Here is a 20,065-nt window from a genome sequence, read left to right as displayed (position 1 = left end):
CAAGTTGCAAAATTTTACAATCCAGCTGGGAGGACATGACATAAACATAACTTACGGAGAATAACCACAGCAGTGTAACTCAAGGTTTAGCTGTCTTGGTATCTCAAAAGTCCTCCCGCCTACTGGAGAATTCCCCATCCTTTACGATTTAATGGAAATGGTCTTGAGCCCTCGTCCTATATAAAATGAGAAAAACCAGCATTGTTCCCAATGTTTCTGAGGTTTCTTGGACACCTTACTTCTCTCCTTATAATTTATGGCTCTATTTTACTCCTGTTGACTGGAGTGCCTATACCATACTATCTGTACTGGATACCACCTGGATTCTTGAATTCATCAAAATACCACCGGCACCAGATCATATAGAGAGCAGACTTTTACTGAAGATTTGAGGGCAAAGTTGGTGGGGTTAAATATTAAGTATCCCTATTCTTAAATGCTCTTTGCCCATTTCTGCCTGAAAAGTCCTCACTGGCCATCTATTCACAAACTAGCCCAGCATCAGTTTGCTCTATTTTTTCTTTCTTTTGCCTTCCCATTTTCTACTTGCTACCCATACCCTCCCCAAACCTATTATACATATGTAGCAATAATAACTAATACTGATTAAAAGCTTACTTTGTACCAGGCCTATGTTCTTTCATATAGCAGACATTTTCTCTCGCTTTGTTTTGCCCCCAGGTGTCTAGGACAAAACGCTTGGAGTTTCCTCTTTTTTGTTTCTCAACAATATTAAATGCATTTTTTGCTTGCAGGTTTGTTTTGTTTTGCTAGGCACAGTGCTAGCTCCTAGAGCTTTGGTAATAAATAAAACAGACTTGGTTTCTGCCCTCATGGAGCTCCATATTCAAAGACCTGATAAAAGTAACTTGTTAAATAAAGACAATTCTGTCTTTGAGGTACTTGCCAGTTTTTATAACAATCATTTTTCTACTTACTGCAATAGAAGACAACAATAAGACAAACTGCAAAATAAGACAAAAATACAAAAGATGCCACACAGCAGGATATGATTGGCACACAAGTCGTTCACAAATAATAAATACTTTAGAAGCTGATGAGATCACTTGGGTTAAACGGGGTCGGCCTTGAGGCACTGGATTAGAGAAGGAAAGAAGGCAGGGAGGGCTGGGATAGAAGGAGAACAGACATAGTGGTTAAGAGGCTTTTGGAGTTAAGACACTCCCTGGGCTCAAATCATGGTTCTGTCACTTAGTATGTGACTCTAGGGAGCAACTTAATCTCTCTAAGCCTATCTTTCCTCCTGTGGAAAACTGGGATAATAACAGTACCTTTCTTAAAGGATGGTTGTACAGATTAAATTGGGGCAGGGGACACGCAAATCTCATTAAGCAACTGCAAGGAACTTGATAAGTGCCAAGCAAATGTTCATGTATAAAGGAACAAATGCTCTCTATTTAAGATCCTTACATCTTGGGACTTCCCTGGTGGTCCAGCAGTTAAGACTCCATGCTCCTAATGCAGGGGGCCCGGGTTGGATCACAGGTCGGGGAACTAAGACCCTGCATGCCACACAGCACAGCCCAAAGGGAAAAAAAAATCCGTACACTTTAACTACTTGTGAAAAGAATAGCTTTGGCACACCTTACCATTTACATAATGCACTTTTTTCATATATATTATTAAGTCAAATTTTCTAGCAACTTATAAGGTAGATATAAGGTAGATATAATTATCATCATCTTCATTATTATAATTATCAGCAGAAGTGGAAATTGAGCTTTCGAATTATTAAGAACTTTCACGTGGCTTGAAAGGGACTCAGGACAGGACTTTGAATCCAGATCTTCCGGCTCCTAATCTTTTTATTCCTATCTTGAAAGTCAATTATTCCCACAGGCGGGATAACCTTTTAAATGTCCGACAACCAATAGCTTAGCCAAAGAATTTCACCAAGAGTAGTTCAGGCATCTAAAGGAGAGTCAGAAGTGGGAGTCAAACACAAACTGTTTACATGTACCGATCTAGAAAGATGTCCACACACATAAGCAAAAATTGCAGGTTGTGGAATAATATACACAAAAGAGGCTTTATGGTGTAATGTTTGCAAGAACAGACTCTACCCATTCAGTGATCCAGTCGGCCACTCTCCTTTCTTCATTTCCACAGTCTCCCTTCCGTTAGAGGAAACACTGACTGAAACCGCCTGCCCTGGCCAGGCAAAGACAGTAACAATTTGCATGAGTTATTTTACGACAGGAGGTCCTGGTAAGGACCACGGAACTAACAAGCCACCACCAACCAGAAGAATTCGGGAAAGGTCAAAAGGAGAGAGGAGAAGCCAGTCCACAGGTCCTACCAACCTCCCAGAATCCTCGCCGGAATCCATCTTGGCTGAGTGGTTGTGCGCCACCAGGAAGGACCCTGAGTCAGAATGATTGGCCAGAGACAACCTGAAAACTAATCCCATCACCATAAAACCCGAGACTGCGAGCCACGTGGCAGAGCAGTCCTTCCTGGGTTCCCTTACCCTACTGCTCTCCACCTGGGTGCCCCTTCCCAATAAAGTCTCTCGCTTTGTCAGCACGTGTGTCTCCTCCGACAATTCATTTCCGAGTGTTAGACAAGAGCCCACTCTCGGGCCCTGGAAGGGGGCGGGTCCCCCTTCCTGCAACATTTCCCACTACTGCTCCCACATCCCAACACAGCCCCCTTCCTAGTCCTCCAGTCTTTTCTCTTGGCCTCTCTTCCTCAGGCTCCTCTCTTCTCTCTGCCTAAGACTCCTTTATTAGGGATGGAAACAGGGAGACTTGTTTGTGGAAGTCAAGTGCGTGCGCCATGGAGTCTCCAAGAACTGGGCATCTGCATGTTTGCCCCGCCCCCAGGACGGAGCCCGAGGGCCATTGGTCCCTGTCTTGCGCCTCCCCTCCGGGTTGACCAGGCACTTCGAACTCTACCCGGGCCCGCCCAGCCCCGCCCCACCCCGCCCAGCCCAACCCACTTCCACACTGGTCTCTGCTGTGCTCACCTGCGAGTGCCTCTTGGCCCCAGGAGGCAGCATTGTGTTTGCCCATATCACGCTCAGCTTTCCCTGTTCGTTCCTCCCGCTTGTGAGGCTGTTCTGCTGGTGATGGAGTTGTCACGCTTCCGGCTGTTACAGGGCGGCCCTCTAAGTGTGAGAGTTTAGACCAGATTTGCTTGAAATAGGAGACAGAGTTAGAAAGCCAGCCCATTCCCCTGAAAGAAGATAAGAAGATCCCTCCGCCCCATACCCTTCCTCGTGTGAACTAAATTTCATACATAACTCAATAAATTGATGGTTATGAACTCAGCTCCTTAAATGGTAATAATAGTAGCTAACCCTTACATTGGGCTTACAGTGAGCGGACACTCTTGATCCCTTTACAACCTCACAACCGTTAACTATAAGGTAGGTCCCATTAACCCCATTTTACAGACAAGGATGCCAAGGCACAGAGATGTTAAGGAACTTGCCCAAGATCCTCTGGGATAAGTGGCAGAGCTCAAAGCAGAACCCAAGTAATCTGGCCTACTGTCCAGTACCACCAACCACTGCATTCAGCTGCCTCTCAGAAAGAAACTAGGCTGGGGTAAAAATCAGCGTGCAGGACAAGAAGCATGCTTCTTTATTGAGGCTTCGTTTTCTTTTACCTCAAGTTTGGAAAATAAGGGAGAGAAGTTGGGATAGGAGACTGGAAGGAAGACCAAGAGGTTCTTTTTTTTATAAAGTTATTTATTTATTTTATTTATTTATTTTTTTATACAGCAGGTTCTTATTAGTTATCCATAAGATAACTATACGGATAGTCAATCCCAATCTCCCAATTCATCACACCACCACCCCCTCGCCACTTAAAGTTATATATTTATTTATTTAATAAACTTTAATAAAGTTTATAAACTTTATTTAAAGGTATTTATTTATTTATTAAAGTATAAAGATATTTATTTATTTATCTTTGGCTGCGTTGGGTCTTCATTGCTGTGCACGGCTTTCTCTAGTTGTGGCGAGCAGGGGCTCCTCTTCTCTGTGGTGTGTGGGCTTATTGCAGTGGCTTCTCTTGTTGCAGAGCACGGGCTCTAGGTGCACAGGCTTCAGTAGTTGTGGCACATGGGCTTCAGTAGTTGTGGCTCGCGGGCTCTAGAGCGCAGGCTCAGTAGTTGTGGCGCACGGGCTTGGTTGCTCTGCGGCATGTGGGATTTTCCCGGACCAGTGATCAAACCCGTGTCCCCTGCATTGGCAGGCAGATTCTTAACCACTGTGCCACCAGGGAAGCCCAGACCAAGAGGTTCTGAGCTCAGATAATTGTGAAATGGAAGAAGGTAGATTAGCTAAGGGAACATACAAATAGTCTATATACATAAAATTATATATATATATTTATTTATATATATAAATTTTACATATATATAAAATTTACTGAGGTGAAATTCACATAACATAAAACTAACCATTTGAAAGTGAACAAATCAGTGACATTTAGTACATTCACAATGTTGTGTAACCACCATTTCTATCTAGTTCCAAAACATTTCCATCATCCCACAGTAAAACTGCATACTCATTAAGTAGTAATTCCCTATTCCCCCTCCCCCCCTACCCTTGGCAACCACCAATCTGTATTCTGTCTCTATGGATTTATCTATGCTGAATATTTCATATAAAGGGAATCATACAAAATAGAATCATACAATAATAAGCCTTTGTGTCTGGCTTTTTGACTTAGCGTAATGTTTTCTAGGTTCTTCTGTGTAGGATATATCAGTACTTCATGCTTTTTATGGCTGAATAGAATTCCACTGTATGTACATAACAGTTTGTTTATCCGTTCAGCCGTTGATGAACATTTGGACTGTTTCCACCTTCTGACTACCGTGAATAGTGCTGCCATGGTCATGCGTGTACATGTACTCGTTGGCATACCTGTTTTCAGTTCTTTTGGGTATACCAAGGAATAGAACTATGGGGCCAGGGGGTAATTTTAACTTTTTGAGGAACTCCTACATCCTTTTGAAACTCTTCCTTAAGGCTATAATATTATTAATATTATAAATAATATTAGATATTAAGAAATATGTTAAATATTTTCAATCAGAGTATCTCAGCCTTAGCACCGCTGACATTTGGGGCTAGAGAATTCTTTGTTGTGGAGGCTGACTCGTGCATTGTAGAATGTTTAGCAGCAGTTCTGGCCTCTACTCCGTCGAAGATGTCAGTAGCATTCCCCCAGTTGTGACAACTAATTATATCTCAAGACATTGTCAAATGTCCTCTGGGAGGAAAAACTGTCCCCCCTCCCTGCTGAAAATCACATTTTTAAAAGAGTCATTGTAAACTTGAAGCAAATATGGCACTAAAGCAGAATACTAAAATGAAGTAAGGGCCTCTAAGAAACGGATATTCCTTATAAGTTTGCATATAGGAAAAACTGTTTACTGTGTAATGATGTTAAAGAGTTTTCAGGTTTATGAATGTGTGGCAACAAGAAAAATCTTATCATGAAATACTCATGGAACTTTCTTATGTACCTTTAGTACCATAAACCCAGCTCATCCACAGAACTCCAAGAAATACAGCTTTTCACCTCAGTACACATTACATACCAAATCACATTTATAGCACACCAACATCACATAATTTTTTTTAAATTTTGTCAATTATATATTTTATCCAAGTGTTTAAATTGTCCAAATGCCCATTGTGATACATTGTTTTCATACAAAAAGAAAAATGTAATGAAACCCAATAAGCTATAAGTACAGGACATTAAACTGCAACTTTCATTCTCAGATGGGTACCTCTAACAGCATCCTTCCCAAAGTATTCAGATAACATCCAAGGTCTACTTCAGGGTAACTCCAGCCAACATAAAGTGAAGCATTTGTCAATTATATGTTAATTATATATTACAATAACTTGTATAGTAATGATTCCACATACAGAGTCATGAAACACTTTTTCTTTGTATTTATTTATTTACTTATTTATTTATTATTATTATTTTTTAACATCTTTATTGGAGTATAATTGCTTTACAATGGTGTGTTAGCTTCTGCTTTATAACAAAGTGAATCAGTTATACATATACATATGTCCCCATACCTCTTCCCTCTCGCATCTCCCTCCCTCCCACCCTCCCTATCCCACCCCTCTAGGTGGTCACAAAGCACCGAGCTGATCTCCCTGTGCTATGTGGCTGCTTCCCACTAGCTATCTATTTTACGTTTGGTAGTGTATATATGTCCATGCCACTCTCTCACTTTGTCCCAGCTTACCCTTCCCCCTCCCCGTATCCTCAAGTCCATTCTCTAGTAGGTCTGCATTTTTATTCCCGTCTTGCCCCTAGGTTCTTCATGACCTTTTTTTTTTTTTAGATTCCATATATATGTGTTAGCATACGGTATTTGTTTTTCCTCTTTCTGACTTACTTCACTCTGTTTGACAGTCTCTAGGTCCATCCACCTCACTACAAATAACTCAAGTTTCGTTCCTTTTTATGGCTGAGTAATATTCCATTGTATATATGTGCCACATCTTCTTTATCCATTCATCTGTTGATGGACACTTAGGTTGCTTCCATGTCCTGGCTATTGTAAATAGAGCTGCAATGAACATTTTGGCACATTGACTCTTTTTGAATTATGGTTTTCTCAGGGTATATGCCCAGTAGTGGGATTGCTGGGTCGTATGGTAGTTCTAGTTTTAGTTTTTTAAGGAACCTCCATACTGTTCTCCATAGTGGCTATATCAATTTACATTCCCACCAACAGTGCAAGAAGGTTCCCTCTTCTCCACACCCTCTCCAGCATTTACTGTTTGTAGATTTTTTGATGATGGCCATTCTGACCGGTATGCGATGATATCTCATTGTAGTTTTGATTTGCATTTCTCTAATGATTAATGATGTTGAGCATTCTTTCATGTGTCTGTTGGCAATCTGTATACCTTCTTTGGAGAAATGTCTATTTAGGTCTTCTGCCCATTTTTGGATTGGGTTGTTTGTTTTTTTCATATTGAGCTGCATGAGCTGCTTATAAATTTTGGAGATTAATCCTTTGTCAGTTGCTTCATTTGCAAATATTTTCTCCCATTCTGAGGGTTGTCTTTTCGTCTTGTTTATGGTTTCCTTTGCTGTGCAAAAGCTTTGAAGTTTCATTAGGTCCCATTTGTTTATTTTTGTTTTTATTTCCATTTCTCTAGGAGGTGGGTCAAAAAGCATCTTGCTGTGATGTATGTCATAGAGTGTTCTGCCTATGTTTTCCTCTAAGAGTTTGATGGTGTCTGGCCTTACATTTAGGTCTTTAATCCATTTTGAGTTTATTTTTGTGTATGGTGTTATGGGGTGTTCTAATTTCATTCTTTTACATGTACCTGTCCAATTTTCCCAGCACCACTTATTGAAGAGGCTGTCTTTTCTCCACTGTATATTCTTGCCTCCTTTATCAAAGATAAGGTGACCATATGTGCATGGGTTTATCTCTGGGCTTTCTATCCTGTTCCATTGATCTATATTTCTGTTTCTGTGCTAGTACCATTCTGTCTTGATTACTGTAGCTTTGTAGTATAGTCTGAAGTCAGGGAGCCTGATTCCTCCAGCTCCATTTTTCGTTCTCAAGATTGCTTTGGCTATTCGGGGTCTTTTGTGTTTCCATACAAATTGTGAAATTTTTTGTTCTAGTTCTGTGAAAAATGCCAGTGGTAGTTTGATAGGGATTGCATTGAATCTGTAGATTGCTTTGGGTAGTAGAGTCATTTTCACAATGTTGATTCTTGCAATCCAAGAACATGGTATATCTCTCCATCTGTTTGTATCATCTTTAATTTCTTTCATCAGTGTCTTATGATTTTCTGCATACAGGTCTTTTGTCTCCTTAGGTAGGTTTATTCCTAGATATTTTATTCTTTTTGTTGCAATGGTAAATGGGAGTGTTTTCTTAATTTCACTTTCAGATTTTTCATCATTAGTGTATAGGAATGCAAGAGAATTCTGTGCATTAATTTTGTATCCTGCTACTTTACCAAATTCATTGATTAGCTCTAGTAGTTTTCTGGTAGCATCTTTAGGACAGAGTCATGAAACACACTTTACATCTTCCAAGAACTTCCACACACTGCTTTGATTATTATAATCTTGAAGTGAACAGGGCAAACATCATTCTTCCCAGGTTACGATAAGAAAACTGGTACAAGATTTTGAATAACTTGCCTGCATACGTCTTCTTTCAGTAAGGGGCAGAGAGGAATGACACTCATCAAACTCCAAGGCAGACTGTGCCTGCATCCCATATTTGTTTTACCAGAACATATATAGAAGAGTTCTGGCACACATCACATAATTTTTAAGATGGCAACTAGAAGCAAGGTTTGCAAGACATTTTTTGACATGGTAATATTTATTATTTCAACTCTAAGCTCAGACAGAGCCCATAAGGAATTTCTTATTTGGTTCAGCCAAATAATGGAAAAACGAGGGCTAATTTTCATTACTGACATACAGTGAACCAAAATGAATATTTTACATTTACTATTAAAGATCAAGGTGAGTTAGCTGTAGAATGAGAACTCTGAGTACGAAAATAACTTTGCCATCAAAAAGCCATCCAGATCAGGACTGTTACGGAAATGGACCAGCTTTAGGCACAGACAGCATTGGTGTAGAGGTCACAGCATTTAGCAAGGGGTATGGCACTGAACTCTTTATCTTCCCAGGGACCAGGAAAAGAAGGAGGGTTGGTTCCATTCAGAGAGGTACTGAAATGAAAAGCCAGAGAGATACATAGTGGGTCAGATAAAAACAATGCAACAAGATGTATCATTAAGTTCTACCAAGCAGGTGAAAACAAAAACAGAAACTTATTAATGAATCCAATCACAATGACCTAATATTGGGCTGGCCAAAATGTTCATTCGGTTTTTTCCATAAGATGGCTCTAGTAGCACTTAGTTGTCTTTAACTTCATTCGAAACAATTGAATTAGATTGTATTGTGACAGCTGTCATATCAGCATGCAATTAAAAAAAAGAACTTATCAAAATTGGTGAATTTTTGTGTAGCCATTTTAATATTGAAGATGGAAGAAAAAAGCAACATTTCAGCATATTATTTCAAGAAAGGTAAATGCAACTGAAATGCAAAAAAAAACGATTTGTGCAGTGTATGGAGAAGGTGCTGTGACTGACCAAACGTGTCAAAAGTGGTTTGCGAAGTTCCATGCTGGAGATTTCTCGCTGGATGATGCGCCACGGTTGGGTAGACCAGTTGAAGTTGATAGTGATGAAATCGAGATATTGAGAACAATCAACGTTATACCACGCGGGAGATAGCTGACATACTCAAAATATCCGAATCAAGCGTTGAAAATCATTTGCCCCAGCTTGGTTATGTTAATTGCTTTGATGTTTGGGTTCCCCATAAGTTAAGCGAAAAAAAACCTTCTTTACCGTATTTCTGCATGCGATTCTCTAATTAAATGTAATGAAAACGTTCTGTTTTTAAAACAAATTGTGACAGGTGATGAAAAGTGGATACTGTACAGTAATGTGGAATGGAAGAGATTGTGGGGCAAGCGAAATGAACCACTACCAACCACATCAAAGGCTGGTCTTCATCCAAAGAAGGTGATGTGTATATGGTGGGATTGGAAGGGAGTCCTGTATTATGAGCTCCTTCCGGAAAACCAAACAATTAATTGCAACAAGTACTGCTCCCAATTAGACCAATTGAAAGCAGCACTCGACGAAAAGCGTCCAGAATTAGTCAGCAGAAAATGCGTAATCTTCCATTAGGGTACGGCAAGACCACATGTTTCTTTGATGACCAGGCAAAAACTGTTACAGCTTGGCTGGGAACTTCTGATTCATCCGCCGTATTCACCAGACAATTGCACCTTTGGCTTTCCATTCATTTCAGTCTTTACAAAATTCTCTTAATGGAAAAAATTTCAATTCCCTGGAAGACTATAAAAGGCACCTGGGACCGTTCTTTGCTCAAAAAGATTACAAGTTTTGGGAATACGAAATTATGAAGCTGCCTGAAAAATGGCAGAAGGCAGTGGAACAAAACGGTGAATACGTTGTTCAAATAAAGTTCTTGGTGAAAATGGAAAATGTGTCTTTTATTTTTACTTCAAAACTGAAGGAACTTTTTGACCAACCAATAAATAGGACAGAATTAAGCGTATTTTCTCATTCATGCCCAAGATAGTACTAGCAAGAAATCCTATACAATGTGTCTGCTTCTCTGTCCAGTTCATAACCATAGTCCTTTGGGGAATTGCCTGTCCAAACATCACTGAAGCAAGATTTATGCCTTGTAATGATTTAGAATTGAATTTATTCTAAATAGTGAGATGGTACTCCAAAGCCACATTCCTCTTGAAAAAGGAAAACAGCTCAGGCTTGGTGTGTACGTACATATGTATGTGTGTTTCAGTTTTATGGAGGTATAATTGACAAACAAAATTGTAATATATAGAGAGTGTACAACGTGATGATTTGACATATGCATATACAGTGAAAGGATTGCCAGCACTGAGTTAACACATCCACCACCTCACATATTTACTTTTTTTTTTTTTTTGGTGAGAACACTTAAGTTCTATTCTCTTAGCAAATCTCAATTATATAATACAGTATTATCAACTATAGCCACCATGTTATACATTAGGTCCTCAAACCTATTGATCTTATATCTGAAAGTTTGTACTATTACACCAGCTTCGCCCTACTCCCCTATTTCCCAGCCCTAGGCAACCACCATTCTATGAGTTCCTTTTTGTTGTTGTTTTTTTTTTGGATTCTGCATATAAGTGAGACCATGCAGTATTTGCCTTTGTCTGGCTTATTTCACTTAGTATAATTGTTCATCCACATTGTTGCAAATAGCAGGATTTCCTTCTTTTGTAAGGATGACTAACATTCCATTGTATACATACACAACATTTTCTTTATCCATTCATCTGCTAGTGGGCACATAGGTTGTTTGCATACCATGGCTACTGTTAATAATGCTGCAGTGAACATGGGAGTACAGATAGTGACTTTGTTTCCTTTGGATATATACCCAGAAGTAAGATTGCTGGATCATATGGTAGTAGTTCTATTTTTAATTTCTTCAGGAACCTCCATAGTGACTGTACCATTTCCATTTCCACTAAGAGTGTGTAAAGGTTTCCTTTTCTGCACATCATTGCCAGCATTTGCTATCACTTGTCTTTTTTATGACAGCCATCCTAACAGGTGTAAGGTGATACCTCATTGAGGTTTTTATTTGTATTTCCTTGCTAGTTAGTGATATTGAGCACCTTTTCATGTACCTGTTGGTGATTTGGTTGAGTTCTTTGGAAAAATGTCTATTCGAACCCTCTGCTCATTTTTAAATTGGATTACTTGGATTTTTTGCTATTGAGCTGTATAAGTTCTTTGTATATTTTGGATATTAATTCCTTACTGGATATATGGTTTGCAAATATTTTCTCCCATTCTGTAGGTTGACTTTTCATTTTGTTGATGGTTTCTTTTGCTGTGCAGAAGCTTTTTAGTTTGATGAAGTCCCAATTGTTTTTTGTTTTTTGCTTTTTAAAATTTTTATTATTTTTTGGCTGTGTTCGTTCTTCGTTGCTGTGCGCAGGCTTTCTCTAACTGCAGCAAGCAGGGGCTACTCTTTGTTGTGGCACATGGGCTTCTCACTGTGGTGGCTTCTCCTGCCGCGGAGCACGGGCTCTAGGCGCGCGGGCTTCAGTAGTTGCGACGTGTGGGCTCAGTAGTTGCGGCTCGAGGGCTCTAGAGTGCAGGCTCAGTAGTTGTGGCTCATGGGCTTAGTTGCTCCACAGCATGTGGGATCTTCCTGGACCAGGGATCGAACCCATGTCCCCTGCATTGGCAGGAGGATTCTTAACCACTGTGCCACCAGAGAAGTCCCCCAATTGTTTATTTTTGTTTTTGTTGTCTTTGCTTTTGGTTTCAAGTCCAAAAAATCGTTGCCAAGACCAATGTCAAGGAGCTTACTCCCTACATTTTCTTCAAGGATTTTCAAGGTTTCAGGTCTTATGTTAAAGTCCTTAATCCGTTTTGAGTTGATTTTTGTATATGGTGTAAGACAGGAGTCCAGTTTCATTCTCCTACAGGTGGATATACAGTTTTGCTAATACCATTTACTGAAAAGACTACCCTTTCCCCCATTGTATATTCTTGGCTCCTTTGTTGAAAACATGGGTTTATTTCTGGACTCTCTATTCTGTTTGATTGATCTGTGTGTTTATTTTTAAGTCAGTACCATACTGTTTTGATTACTACAGCTTTGTAATATAGTTTAAAATCAAGACGTGTGATGCCTTTAGCTTTGTTCTTCTTTCTCAAGATTGCTTTGGCTATTCAGGGTCTTTTGTGGTTCCATATGAATTTTAGAATTGTTTTTTCTATTTCTATGAAAAATGCCATTGGAATTTTAATAGGGATTGCATTGAATCTGTAGATCACCTTAGGTAGTATGAACACTTTAATAATATTCATTCTTCTAATCCATAAACGTGGAGTATATTTCCATTTATTTATCCCTTCCACTTTTTCATCAATTTTTTTATAGTTTTCAGTGTACAGATCTTTCCTCTCCTTGATTACATTTATTCCTAAGTATTTTATTCTTTTTGATGCTATTGTAAATGGGATTGTTTCATTAATTTCTCTTTCCAATAGTTCATTGTTATTGTATAGAAACACAAATGATTTTTGTATGTTTATTTTGTATCCTGCAACTTACTGAATTTGTTTATCAGTGCTAACAGTTTTTTGGTGGAGCCTTTAGGATTTTCTGTGTATAAGATCATGTCATCTGCAGACACAGACAGTTTTACTTCTTTTCTGATTTGGGTGCCTTTTATTTCTTTTTCTTGGCTAATTGCTCTGGCTATGATTTCCGATACTACGTTGATTAAAAGTGGTGAGTGTGGTAATTCTTGTCTTATTCCTGATCTTAGAGGAAAAGTGTTCAGCTTTTCACGATTCAGTATGATGTTAGCTGTGGGCTTGTCATATATGGCCTTTATTATGTTGAGATACATTCCTTCTACATCCAATTTGTTGAGAGTTTTATCATGTAAGGATGTTGAATTTTGTCAAATGCTTTTTCTGCATCTATTGAAATGATTATATGGTTTTTATCTTTCATTTTGTTACAGTGGTATATCACATTTATTGATTTGTGTATGTTGAGCCATCCTTGCATCCCAGGAATAAATCTCACTTGATCATGGTGTATGACCTTTTTAATGTACTGTTGAATTTGGTTTGCTAATTTTTGTTGAGGATTTTTGCATCTATGTTCATCAGGAATACTGGTCTGTAATTTTTTCTTATAGTGTCCCTGTCTGGCTTTGGCAACAGGTAATTCTGGCCTCATAAAATGAATTTGGAAGTGTTCACTCCTTTTATGTTTTTTTGAAAAGTTTGAGAAGATTGGTATTAATTATTCTTTAATTGTTTGGAAGAATTCACCAGTGAACCTGTCTAGTCCTGGGCTTTTTTTGTTGGGAGGTTTTTGATTACTGATTCAATCTCCTTACTAGTAATCATTCTGTTCAGATTTTCTATTTCTTCATGATTCAGTCTTAGTCAGTTGTATATTTCTAGGAATTTATCCATTTCTTCTATGTTATCTAATTTGTTGGGATATAATTTTCCATAGCAGTTTCTCAAAATCCTTAGTATTTCTGTGTTATTAATTGTAATACCTCCTTTTTCATTTCTTTGAGTCTCCTCTCTCTTCTTCTTAGCTTAGCTAAACATATGTCTATTTTGTCTGTCTTTTAAGACAAATGGCTCTTAGTTTCATTGAACTTTTCTGTTGTCTTTTTTTGTCTCTATTTCATTAGTTTCTGCTCTGATCTTTGTTATTTCCCTTCTTCTATAACTTTGGACTTAGTTTGTTTTTCTTTTTCTTGAGGTGTTAAATTAGGTTGTTTGAGATTTTTCTTTTTTTCTTAATGTAGGTGTTTGTCACTATAAACTCCCCTCTTTGAACTGCTTTTGCTGCATCTCTTAAGTTTTGGTATATTGTGTTTCCATTTTCATTTGTCTCAAGATATTTTTTCAAGTTTTTTCCCCCAGTTTTATTGAGATATTATTGACATATAACATTGTATAAGGTGTACAATTTAATGACTTGATATAGGTATATATTGTGAGATGATTACCACAATAAGTTTAGTTAACATCCATCAACTCACACAGTTACAGATTTTTCCTGGTGGTGAGTAAAGATATTTTATTTCTCTTTTGATTTCATTTTTGACCCATTGTTCAGGAGCATGTTGTTTAATGTCCACATATATGTGAATTTACCAGGTTTTTTCTTGTTACTGATTTCTAGTCTCATACTATTGTGGTCAGAAAAGACATTTGATATAATTTCAGTCTTCTTAAATATATTAAGACTTGCTTTGTAGCCTAACATATAATCTATCAGATAATTTCCATGTGTACTTGAGAAGAATGTGTATTCTGCTGTTGTTGGATGGACTGTTCTGTAAATGTTGTCAGGTCCATCTGGTCTAACATGTAGTTTAAGTCCAATGTTTCCTTATTGATTTTCTGCCTGAATGATCTATCTGTTGTTGAAAGTGGAATGCTGAAGTCCTCTACAATTATTGTATTGTTGTCTCTTCAGATCTGTTAATATTTGCTTTATATATTTAGGTGCTCCATATTGGGTGCATAAAAATTTACAGTTACTACATCCTCTTGATGAATTGACCCCTTTATCACTATATAATGACCTTCTTTGTTTCTCATTACTGTTTTGGCTTAAATTCTATTTTGTCTGATATAAGTATAGCTACCTCTGCTTGTCTGAAAAACTCTCTCTCCTTCAATTCTGAAGGACAACTTTGCCAGGTAAAGCATTACCAAGCATTGGTTGGTAGTTTTTTTCTTTTTAATATATCATCCCACTTTTTTTCTGGACTGTAAGGTTTCTGCAGAAAAACCTGCTGATAGTCTTATGGGAGCTCCCTTGTATATAACAAGTTGCTTTTCTCTTGCTGCCTTTATCTATGCTTTCTTTGTCTTAGTTTTGACAGTTTAATTATAATGTGTCTCAGTGTGGGTCTCTTTAGTGTCCCAAAGAGGAGAATTGCAGCCAGCACCTAGATGCAGGCTGATTAGAAGTTGTACCCTCAGGCACCAGCTGGAAAGTATGCAGTCAAACCCCTTCCAGGGAAAGAGTGGGAGATGGACATTTTTGACTGCTTCCTCTATACTGAGCCTTGTGGGGCAGGCGGGGGGTGGTGGGGAGGTAGGCACAGTTCCGTCTTAAAAATTGGGGCACTAGATGTTCAGTCTAAACCCTTCACTGCTTAGGGATAAGCTTAGAGTTGGGAGTTCCCTTCCATTATATGGTGCTGTGCCAGGGGTGGGTTTTATGATGAGACTGTTTCTCAGTCTTTCCTACCCAATTCAATGTGGGTATTTTCTCAGTTGTAGGAGTCATTCAGCTAGTTTCTGGATTTTGCTTAGAGGGAATTACTCCATGTATAGCTGTACATTTGGTGCATCCATAGGAAGAGGGAAATTTAAGCCTCCTTTGTTGTTATCTTGGTCTGGAGTCACTCCAAATATATTTAGCATGAATGAATTGGACAAAAACATTATCTCTTTCAGATTCTAGATACTAATGATGCTTAGTATGTGACTTTAGGCAAAAAGTCAGTTTCCGTTTTGAAGGCAGAAATGACCAGGAAAGAGTATTCTACTAATTTTTTAGTGAAGTTCAGTGATGTAAAGACAACTCATCATTAAACACAAATTAGCAATTTTCACTTCACCCATTTACTTTAGACTATGCTTACAATGACATCCATTGAACTTCCCCAAGAACATAGGAGTCATAACTATGCCAGACCAATGATCTATCCAGTTTATAATTCATCTTTAATAGTACAGCAAAAGGATTATTTTTTCAGAGGATGTTGGTTGCTTTCTCTGGTGAAAACCTCCAAACACAGGAGGGTAATGTCTGTTAACTTGCCATAGTAACCTGTTAAGGAGCTGGTACCCAAACATCTACCTATATACTGAACAGATCATTTACTTAATGACAACTTCCAAATCTATCTCCAGTTCTTTTTTCTCTCCTGAACTTCAGACCCAAGTTGGTTTGTGAGTTGCTTAACATGATGGTCCCACAGGTACCTCCAAGTCAACATATCCACCTGAATTAAGCCATAATCTCTCCCCTTTACTCTCATTCCTGGAACTAGTCCTCTTCCTGTCAGTGAATGAATGGCATCCCTCAGACCCACTTACCCAAGCTGGAAAAGGTACAGTCATCCTTATCCTGCCCTTCACTTCAATAACCAATCCTATTGATTCTCCTTGTTCTAGTGCATCTTCATTCTCACAACTACTTAGTATCAGCTCTCATCATCTCTTACTTGGGAGTATTACAGCAATGTGTTTATTGATCTCCCTGACATCCAAATGGCTACCAGCATGATCTTTTGAAAAAACATACCAGTGTTAAGAATTCTATAAGTCAAAGTCTAAATTCCTTATCATTTCATACAAGGCCTTATAAGATCTTTCAGCCTCATCTCTCAGAACTCTCTTCATTCACCCATATATCACTACTAATACACACATCTTTTGCTTTTGAAGCACCAAACATTCTAGTTCCTCAAATCTTTCATTTTGTGTGTCCTGTAAATAGTTCTTTCAGCTTAATGATATACTCTCTTTTTTTTCAACTGACTTCTTTCAGTATTTTTTCTTTATCTTTGATTTTCTATAATTTCAAAATATGCTTAAGTATAGTCTTCTTGGCATTTATGCTGCTCGGTGTTCTCTGAGCTTCCTGGATCTGTGGTTTGGTGTCTGACACTAATTTGGAGAAATTCTCAGTCATAATTGTTTCAAATATTTCTTCTGTTCTTCTCTTGGTATTCACATTATGTGTATGTTACACGTTTTGTATTTGTCCCACAATCCTTGGATGCTCTATTCTGGTTTTTTTTTTTTTTTCAGTCTTTGTTCTCTTTCCTTTTCAGTTTTGAAGACTTCTATTGATATATCTTCAAGCTAGGAGTTCTTTCCTCAGATGTGTTTAGTCTACTAGTAAGCCATCAAAGACATTCTTTATTTCTGTTACAGTGTTTTTTGATCTGTAGCATTTCTTTTTGGTTCTTTCTTGGGATTCCTATATCTCTGTACTTACATTGCCCATCTGTTCTTGCTTGCTGTCTACTTTATCCATTAGAGCCCTTAGCACATAAATCATAGTTGCTTGAAATTCCCACTCTGATAAATCGAAATCTTTGCCATGTCTGGTTTTGATGCTTGCTTTATCTCCTCAAATTGTGTTTTTTGCCCTTTAGCGGGCCTTGTACTTTCTTCTTGATAACTGGACATGATGTACCCAAAAAAGGAACTGCTGTAAATAGGCCTTAGTAATGTGGTGGTGAGGTGTGGGGGAGGGGAAGCATTCTGTAGTCCTATGATTAGGTCTCAGGCTTTTAGCGAGCCTGTGCCTCTGCACTGTGAACTTCACAAGTGTTTCTCAGTTTTTCCTCCCCCTTTAAGGGGGATGGGATGGCTAGAGTGAGCTTTAGTTGGGTATTTCCCTTCTTCCAGGTCAGGTAGGCTCTGATACTACCCCAGCTGGTTAGGCTCTGGTTAACTAGTTTCTCCTGAGAGCAGGCCTTGTTTAAAAAAACAGAGTGCTCTGGTGTATTTCAAAATGGCTCCTTTTCCCCTCCCCCTGCCAGAAGAATGAGGGGGTTTTTGTCTGATATTTACTGTGAGGACTTGGTCTAGCTCCTGGAGGTAAAACTCCCCAAAGTGTAGGGTTACCCCCTATAACTGGGTCCCCCTGGAGTTTTTAACATCCAGACCTGTCCTCACTGAGGCTCCAGCAATTAGTTTCAGGTTTTCCTGCCCCAGCACAGGATTCTGTGGCAGTTTCCGCTCATGAGTCTGCTCCAGTAAGCTATGTGTTTGCCTGTCTGTCTCTCCAGTCTTCAGGTCAGCAGTTTGCCCTGTGTCTCTTACAGATCCAAGGAGAGTTATTGATTTTTCAGACTGTTCAGTTTTTTTTTCTTGTTGTTAGGATGGAGTGGTGACTTCTGAGCTCCTTACATGCAGAATCAGAAAACTATTCTAATAATATCCCAGAAATTGGTAAACAAGTTCATTTTTACACTATCCGAATGCATCATGATTTTATCAATTCAACTTTATCCACTCTCAGTCTTCATTTCTGTCTGAAGAAGGCTATAAGTTTTTAGCCACTTAGGACCATTGCCATGTCTTCACCTACAACTTATCTATGTTCCAATTACAATAAATACATCACTTCTGATCAGGGAAACCACCCTCCCTTACTTCCCCTCACCCTCCACTTCTCAGTGCCCCATCAATACAGGTAAAATCTGTCACTTGTCCATGCTAGAGCTAATAGCGAGTATGCATCTAATAAGAGGAAAAAACGGAGATCTAGACCACCGCAAATACCTGTCTCCCTTCTTATACGCTCTATTCAGCATCCGTGTGATTACCCTCAAGACCTTGCTTCTCCCCACTCCCAGAAGATTCCTGAGTGGAGGAGAGCATAAAGGAGAAGGGGTCAGGGATCCCAGTGCTCACTCACCTCCGAAAGAGCTCTCTGCAGCACACATAGATCTCATAGGTTCGATTGGTGAAACTTGTGTTTAGGAAGGAGACACAGTCAGTTTCAGCTCCCCTGGGGACATAGAGGATTCCTGGGTAAAGGAGACAGAGATGCTAAGCGGAAGATTTTACACATGTTCCTTAAGGCTCTTAATTCTTTGGGTATAAATTGAGAACACTGTAGATTTGGTGCCTTTTCTATGCATATGTGAGATGGAGAGTTAAAACAATATTCTGAGACTAAGCTGAGACACTTACCTGCCACACAGGCGCTGATAAGGGATACACAGGCCCCTGTGAAGAGGGCACTGACCACAACCTTGGACAAGTCACTCTTCCGGTGGGGTACCATTGATGCTGCGGACAACACAACAAAATAATTCAATCTCTTCCCCACAAGGCAATTAGGCATACCCCATGAAACCCCATTAGAAGAATGCTGAGGATCAAAATGCAGCAGATGAATAGCATTCTTACCACCAACCACCAGAGGCTGGACAGTGGTACCCTAAGAAGTGTGTATATTCATTAGTCCTATGGGGTCACTAACTTAGACATTCCCCAGGTCAAGGATTGTGTGAAGGATTGTGTGAAGTGTGTGAACCACTAACTATTTAGCGGTTTTGTGAACATTCCCAAGATATATCTGAATTAAGCAAAGCCCTGGGTTGCTCCAGACAGGTGCAAATGCCTTGGGTGTTCACTAACTGAAATCTGCATTCTTAACCTGGACAGAATTAGATGGGCTATTTTGTGCCAGAGAAATAAGGAGGGCAACATTCACCTAAGCCTTAGTCACATGATGCATATCCCACTACTGGATGACAAGCTCACAATCAGATTGTAATCAGGCATCAGAATTAGAATACAGGGACTTCCCTGGTGGCACAGTGGTTAAGAATCCGCCTGCCAATGTAGGGGACACGGGTTCGAGCCCTGGTCCGGGAAGATCCCACATGTCGCGGAGCAACTAAGTCTGTGCACCACAACTACTGAACCTGCGCTCTAGAGCCCGGGAGCCACACTACTGAAGCCCGGGCGCCTACAGCCCATGCTCCGCAACAAAGAGAAGCCACCAAAAGGAGAAGCCCGCGCACCACAACGAAGAGTAGCCCCCGCTCACTGCAACTAGGGAAAGCCCATGTGCGGCAACGAAGACCCAACACGGCCAAAAATAAATAAATAAATATTTTTTAAAAAAGAATTAGAATACAGACAAGTGTTTAACAGAAGGGAAAAAGATAAACTGAAAGGAAATTGTTTCACCTTTAAATTGTTCGATCAGCTACCAAGTAAATCAACTTAATGATTCTAGCCCAGAATATGAGTGCCATAAAAAATGGACACACTGAGCTGTATTTTTCTTACACTTTATTTCTCACTTGGATCTTCCAAACTCTTGGAATCCCCTGCCTTCAAGGACAA

The 20,065-nt window shown here is 39.2% G+C and overlaps 1 protein-coding gene across 3 annotated transcripts in view; it reads right to left on the bottom strand.

Annotated features, from left to right (window-relative positions):
- Window positions 1-6,109: 6,109 nt before the first annotated feature.
- The window catches only part of SLC28A2 (solute carrier family 28 member 2), an 83,170-nt gene continuing 69,214 nt past the window's right edge, over window positions 6,110-20,065 (bottom strand). For all 3 annotated transcript variants that reach the window (XM_082388762.1, XM_082388764.1, XM_082388763.1), the window contains 3 exons: window positions 18,899-18,997; window positions 18,621-18,732; window positions 6,110-8,734 (listed from right to left, as the gene is read on the bottom strand). In XM_082388762.1, the coding sequence (XP_082244888.1) occupies window positions 8,617-8,734; window positions 18,621-18,732; window positions 18,899-18,997 (329 nt within the window). In that variant the 3' untranslated portion in view covers window positions 6,110-8,616. The remainder of the gene's footprint in view (window positions 8,735-18,620; window positions 18,733-18,898; window positions 18,998-20,065) is intronic.

Source organism: Balaenoptera borealis (assembly GCF_965194805.1).
Source record: "Balaenoptera borealis genome assembly, chromosome: 3".
NCBI lineage: Eukaryota > Metazoa > Chordata > Mammalia > Artiodactyla > Balaenopteridae > Balaenoptera > Balaenoptera borealis.
The sequence above is the reverse complement of the archived record's forward strand: the minus strand, read 5'-3'. Positions and strand labels throughout refer to the sequence as shown.